Source organism: Aegilops tauschii, chromosome 3 (assembly GCF_002575655.3).
Source record: "Aegilops tauschii subsp. strangulata cultivar AL8/78 chromosome 3, Aet v6.0, whole genome shotgun sequence".
Lineage (NCBI taxonomy): Eukaryota > Viridiplantae > Streptophyta > Magnoliopsida > Poales > Poaceae > Aegilops > Aegilops tauschii.
In genome coordinates this window covers 59144569-59151862 of record NC_053037.3, presented here as the reverse complement: position 1 = coordinate 59151862, position 7294 = coordinate 59144569, and the positions used below count along the sequence as shown (strand labels likewise).

The 7294-nt window shown below is 52.5% G+C and overlaps 1 protein-coding gene across 1 annotated transcript; it reads left to right on the top strand.

Moving 5' to 3' along the window:
• Window positions 1-6058: 6058 nt before the first annotated feature.
• LOC109756759 (uncharacterized) lies at window positions 6059-7057 on the top strand. The gene is given in 4 exon segments (XM_040402189.1): window positions 6059-6160; window positions 6646-6829; window positions 6832-6858; window positions 6861-7057. Coding segments are annotated over 4 exon segments (510 nt in total).
• Window positions 7058-7294: the final 237 nt, after the last annotated feature.

Genomic DNA, 7294 nt, shown 5'->3' with positions numbered 1-7294 from the left:
ATGAATGCTACTTTAAGTTGAGTCAGGTTTAGCAATAGTGCACTTAGTAGGATAGAAAATATATAACCTGCAATAGTGCACTTAGTAGGATAGCAATAGTGCACTTGGAACAATCTTTTGGGTAAAGGGGTGTTTATAACCTGTAATGTGAAAATATATAGGATAGAAGAATAGATACTACCCTGATCTCATCCAATAACTCTAGTAGCCTTTTTTCCTATTTAGAGCGAACATGGCCGACAACGATGAGGCCGGCGGTTCGGGCAAGTCATTCTGGGAGCTGTCCCAGGAGATGGAGGAAGAACCTCACCGCTATGAGGACGCCGCGGAAGACACCGATCCCGACTACACAACCCCTAGTGGCGTCAGAGATGACACCACTGATGGTGCCACCGGGGATGCCACCACTGATGATGGCAGCGCACGCACAGATGGAAGCCAACCGAAGAGGCAACGGAAGGACCGGTGCCCGAACGTGCTCGGCATCGTCAAGGAGGAATTTACTGAAGTGTCCTCCAGTGGGCATCCAATGGCGCCCAAAGAATTAGTCAGTGGGTACGCGGGACAACTCGGGTGCATTCTCCGGAGCACCGTCTCGATCAACACCGAGAACCTAAGGCATCGTGACCGAGGGAATTTGCGCAACCTCCTCTTCACGAAGCTGCACAAACGATACAAGTTCCCCGGTGACTTCGCAAACACACGCCACTCAGGGAATAAAGTGAACAGCGCCGCCCTCACGAAGATGAGCACGGCCCTGGCTACTTGGAGAGCCGCGGTGAAGAGAAGGATTCTAAGTGGTGATAGTTATGAGAAGATCAAGGAGACAAATCCTTCGATCAGCGAAGCTGACTACCTGGAGTTCAAGATCAAGTGCGAGAGCAATGCATCCGCGGAATCAAGTCAGTGGGGGAAAGATATGCGGGACTTGAACTTAGGACACCACACACTCGGTCCTGGCGGTTACAGAGTGGCGGAACCTATATGGGACAAGGAGGACGCGGAGCATGCCGAGCAAGGCCTACCGCCCCTCTTCGATAAATACCGTGACAAGCAGTCCAGGAACTATGTCAGGGCCCAGTACAAGGTGGACCCGGTAACAAAGGAGCTTACCACGGATCCGAAGACCAAGGTGCTTGAGCTTGTTCTGGTAAGGAATACACCCCCGCGTAAATAGCTCCATATGGTTGCATTCTAATTAATGAAGCCAAATTTCTAAATGGTTCACGTTCCTTCCGCAGGAAACTGAAAGCAGTAGAGCGGGGCCTCAGAGCTCCCCGTCTGTCCCTTGGGACAGCACTTTAAATAGGGCGTTGAACGTAATGAAACACAAGGATAAGTTCAGTAAGTCGTCATCAGCTGGTCATGTGGCCGGCAAAGTCTTGTCCACGAAATGGTCGGAATACTATAAGGCTGGGCGAAAGGAGAGAAAGACCAGCTCGGAAAGCCAGGAGTGCGAGGTTAAAGAACTCAAGGCACAAGTGGCGCGGATTTTGGAGATAGTCGAAGAGCAAGTGCGAGAGCAACTGGGAGCGACGATCACCGCCATTATGCCTACCTTGCTTGAGGGGCTACAGGCATGGATTGCGGGCGGCCAACAGGGGCCGCCCCCGATTCCCAGCTTCACGGGCAGCAACTCGCACAAAGCGCCAGTGCCATTGGTGTCTCTGGCGGAGGCGGCATTGGTGTCTCCGGCGTCGGCGCCGGCATTGGAGCTTAATGCACCCGGCACCTCGGCAGCAAGCGTCCCCTCCGTCACTTGCACACCCGCCGTTGGCGGTGCCTCGACATTAGCCGAGCTCGACCCCATCACGGTAACTAAGCCTCGGTCGATGACTTCATCTCCTTGCCTTTGACTGGGCATCCCTGACGCCCTACATGTTTTCGCAGGGCGCCACCGACGTTCCATGTACTCTCCTGCACTTCGTGGACAGTGAGTTGATCAATGTCACCAAGGCCAGAATCGTTCAACCGAGCAACCGCGTGTTCCACGGTAATCCGATGCCACCCACCGTGTATAGGGTTCAACTGGTTTGGGTGCTGCGGGGCTGCGACGACTTGTTACCTCCATATCGACCCCCTGGGGCCGACAAAGATGATGTGATGACCCTCAGCGCCTGCATAAGCTGGTCCATGCTTTGGCCGAAGAGCCAGATTCGTTTGGGGATGGGGGACACCACCCCACAGACAACACCGCCAGTCATGCCGGCGCCAAACCATGGCAAGACCGCCGCAACGCTACCGCCGTCAGCTGATCCGGACATGCATATGGCACAGGATCCGGACGACGACGATGGTACATTTTCCAACGTAGATAAGTACTTCAACGAACATGGGTCCGGTGACGAATTCTTAGGGCCTCCTTCTCAAGAACCCAACCCTGCAAAAGACGATCGCGATCTAGCTGGTACCGCGGAGAAACCCAATTGCAACAGGCGTCGTCTGGCGTTCAGTTCTCAGGAGACGCCTCTAGCTGCCGCCTTCACCGAGCCTCAAATAGCCGAGGTGCGAAATATTATCAGCCCCAACACACTCAAGGAGGTGGTCTCTGAGCAGAACTCGATCCCATTACAGCAGAAGAAGCAGAAGGGACGGAAAAGAAAAAATAACAAGGGTGCGAGCCAGCCGGCACCGAGTACGATCCGTGCTCAGGACGGGCCACCTTCACCTAAGGATATCTCGAGGAGGGTGCATGTGGCGGGTAGGCCGATGCTACCGACTAATCTGCTCAATGCTGCAACCGGTGCTATGCGGAGTCTGCATGACAGTGTTCTTTCTATGGAGAAGCGGCGTCTCTCCGAGAATGATGTGGCATACCCGGTTTTCGTGGCCAACGTGCCAGAGGGCAAGAACTTTGTCGATAGCACCATCGGGCGTATGATCATCCTGCGGTTTGATGACATCTTCGCTATGTTTAACCTTCATCCGCTGCACTACACCTTCATTCGGCTATTTTTGCTCAGTATGGAGATGCGGATCATTAGAGACAAGACCCCGGACATCGTGATAGTTGACCCCTTCTACATGCGTGCCAAGATCTTGGGCAGCGCTGGGGACGGGCAAGTCGCGAGTTCATACCTCGAAGGCGTCATTCTGGCGAAACCAGATAAGGATAACTTCCTCGTGCCTTACTTTTCCGAGTAAGTCATCCCCTCACCGCCCTGTAACATATGATTTCTTAGATTTCAGTCGTTCTTTTTTTTTTCTAACATTCCGTGTTTTGTGCAGTGACACACATTGCACACTCATCCTCTTAAGCCCGAAATATTACATGGCCACGTATTTCGACTCGGACCGTCAGTCGAAGAAAGACTACACAAATATCAAGAAAGTTCTTGATGATGCTCTCCCCGGCTACGCCAAATCTGGAGGCACCTTCAGGAGGCCAATTTGTAGGTACGGCAAGCACGTGTTCACCCACGTAACGATGTTCCCCTGCGCCAAGCAGCCGCCTGGCAGTCAGAAGGATGCCTACTACGCCCTCCATCACATGCGGGCGATCGTACGGGACCATAATCACCTTATGCTACCAACTAATCTCAAAGATTGGGCCGCATGCTTGTCGGCAATCCAGGACGCGGACATCAGACAAGAATTCTTTCGCATCTAGTCGGAGTTTGCGGAAATCATCTATCAAGATGTCCTTCGTACCTCGGGGCAGTTCTACCTCAAATATCAACCGTCCAACAGTGAAATAGAAACAACGCTACAAATACAGGCTGACAACGACCGCACATTCATGACCATCAGGAAGACGGCGGCTTCATCCACGCTCTGGTCCCTGAGTCGAGTCAAAAGTATTGATGCTATGTAATTCTGAAATATCGATTAGCTCATGTTGTAATTAAACTTTAATGAACTTGTATGTCCCTTTAGTTTGGACAGTCGTTCAACTTATATGTAATCGATGCTATTTATTAGTAGGACCATGAATCATGCTATTAATGTGTTGCTTTTCTCTTCCGATCCTTTTGTTGCATACTTATATATTGCTTATATATTATCTGTGAATTGCTACTAACGTTTTGTTTGTCTAGTGCGTAGAGATGCCGTCGTATTTCGTGTACAAGGGTAAGGTTTCCGGAGTCTACGACGGACGACTGGGAGGAGTGTCGGAGACAGGTTCACCATTTCAGCGGTAACTGTTACAAAGGGTACACCACTAGGGCGGAGGCGGAAGCTAGATACGCGCGCTATCTAGCGGGAAAGAGGAGGGAGCGGAGGAGGAACCGGATGAAGACCAGTTTCATCGCGATGATGCTCATCGTGACCGCAACCCTCTTCTATGTGATGGTAGTTTAGATGATCGATATCGACTTTGTAATGTGATGACAAACTCGGCTAATATGATGAACTTTGCTCATGTCTCGAGACCTAAACTTGGCTAATGTTTGAACTTTGTTTGCTATTTCGAATTTGGAGACTAATATGATGAATTCTATTGTGTGATGTTTATATTCTGTGCTGTAACGTATTTTGTAACCTGTGCAAATACCAGAAAAGCAAAAAATAATAATTCCTAATATTCATAGTAGTGGCGCACCATATTGAGAATTAGTGGCGCATCAAGATAAATACCAGTGGCGCATTATCGGGCATAGTAATGGCGCACTTGGGGCATAGGTGAAGGCAAATATGGCCCCCAGTAGTGGCGCACCATATTGAGCATTAGTGGTGCACCAAGGCTAAATACGAGTGGCGCATTATGGGGCATAGTAATGGCGCACTTGGGGGCATACGTGAAGGTAAATATGCCCCCCGGGAGGCATAGTAATGACGCACTGTTGGACATAGTAATAGCGCACTATGTGGTGCGCCACTAGTATCTGGAATACTAATGGCGCACCAGAGGTGCGTCATTACTATTTGTTACTAGTGGCGCACCTATAGTGCGCCATTAATAGCAAAAACTGATGCACCACTAACAGCCTTTTTTCTAGTAGTGATCGGCAAGTGGGGTGCAGGACCTGGCCGGGCTAGAAGAAGAAGCCATGGAGAGAGCGCCGTCAAGGCCGTACATTGCGCCCCGGATACCCGCGCCAAGAGGAGCAGCCCAGACCAGCAGAGCATCCAAAATCTTCGTATCCAACACCAAACACACCACGAGCAACAAGACCGCGCCTTCATGAAGGATACGATGCCGAGACGCCGCTGTTGTCCGATCTAGTGAACTAGATCTAGGGTTTCACCTGATACTCGCGTAGGGGCGCGGAGAAGAGGCCATGGCGGCACCTCCAAAGAAGGAAACGGCACCTGCAGGTGTCGCTGCCGCCAGCATCGGTGAGCCGAGCAAGGCTTTCGCCCTGGCCAAAGTCCGCACAATCCCAAGTGCTACTGGATCCAGATACGAAGACGCAGAAAGCAAAGTAGGCCAAGACCACACCATCGGAAGAAGAGCCGCACCCATCGTCGGGGAAGTTGACAACAGGCGCCGCCGGACGCTCCACCACAAACAGACCACAGGACAGATCAAGCTAGAGGAGGCCTGAATCCATCACCAACGGCACCATAACCAGCCCGAGAGGAAGAGGCATGGCTGGGACAAGGCCCTGCTGCCGGGAAGACGCCGGACGACCAGGGCCAGGGGGTGGGTGACTATGCGAGGTGGAGCTCGTGGGAGGAGGGAGGGGGATGCGCCGCACTCGGCGACGCCGATGACCATGGCGGGCCGGGAAGGACCGCGGCGGCGCAGCCAGATCCACCACCGGAGAGGAGCTGTCGGGACAGCCACCAGGAGGCGTGGAGGAGAAGGGGTGCCACTGGATCGGCCGCCAGGCCGCGGGAGAGCCGCCGACGGACCACAGGAGGCGGGCCGCCCGCCGTGGGCCTAGCGCGAGAGAGCCACACCAGGGGGTGAGACCCCGCCGCCCCCGCCACGATGCGGGCTTCGCCCGGTGGTGGCCTCCGGCGGCGGCGAGGGGAGTCGCTGGAGGGGGGCCGGTGGTGGCGCGATTGGGGGTTGCTGCCAGCGAGGCGGGGGCCGAGTGGTTAGTTAGTGTCTTCACGTCTCCTCCTATTATACGGCGCCACAGAGAGAGAGAGAGCACCGACGTCGGCAATGGAGCAGCGGAGGAACACGGCGGCGGAGGCGTCGGCTCGCAGCTTCACTTACATCAACAGGACGAATGAAGTAGTCGAGGCCATCATCGGCCGAAAACAAGTTTAAGAGCACCTGCACCCAGATCCCTTATCTAGCCATCCATTCCCCGTATCGCGATTCGTGTAAGCACATTTCCCTTTTTTGTTTCTCTCATAGAACATGTCTTGAAGTTCAAACCTTTGCAGAACAGCAAAGCTTTCTAACTAGAATCTAGGATAAAACTTTTAGATTTTTTTGGTTAACATAAATATACAAAATAAGTTTTGTTTGATTAAAAAATCATGTTGCTTTAGCAAAACTGTTTTAGTATTTATGTCGGACCAAAAATTCTGAAAAATTTATCCTATATTCTAGTTAGAAAGCTTTCTCGCAGTGCAAAAGTTTAAACTGCAACACATGTTTTATATGAGAGAAAAAAAAGAAAATTTGATATAGAAAGTTAGTTATGTCGCACAGATCTTAAAGCGACCCTGGAGAGTCAGGATGGCAGAGCCGGGGTGCACGTGCTCAAAAAATCTGCGTCATCTATTATCGGCGCCCGCCAGCAATACCGCTTGGCCGCCGAGGACTGCTGCAGGTTCCGCCCGGGCGTGCATCCCCTGCCCAACGCCGGTCAGGGCGCTTCAGCAAGAGGCGACAGCATCGACTTCGCCCTCGGCCGGCTCAAGCGCTTCAGCATGTTCCAGGCCGTACTAGGCAACGTCTTCTCCATCTGCGTTGCGCACATCGGGCTCCATGGTGGCGCGGCAGGTGGCAACTCCCCACACTGACGCTGCCCGTCACGCGGAGCCGGCGCTGCAGTGCCTACACTCCGCCAAGTCGCACGGCCATGCGGCCCTCGCCGTCTTCCACGTCATGCTTAGGCCGCCATCGCCGCGAGCAGTCGCCCACGCCTGGGCACCCGCGGGCAAGCAGCTCCTACTGCAACTGCGCTGCACATCGGTCTGTAGTTTGTAGCTAGCTACTACTGCAACTTATTATTTCTACAATGTTTTTTAAACCCCATTCCCTTTTGTCAGTTACATGCATGATCGATAAATTTTCATTGACGTGCCGTGAGCTTCAGAACTTTTTTGATTCATAGTCACAAAAGATGGCAAAACTTGTTTGCAGGTGCATGCATGCACTACTCCGAAACGTACTAGTGGTATAGTAAGTAGTGCAAGTGCAACGCATGAAGTAGCTCTATTTTGA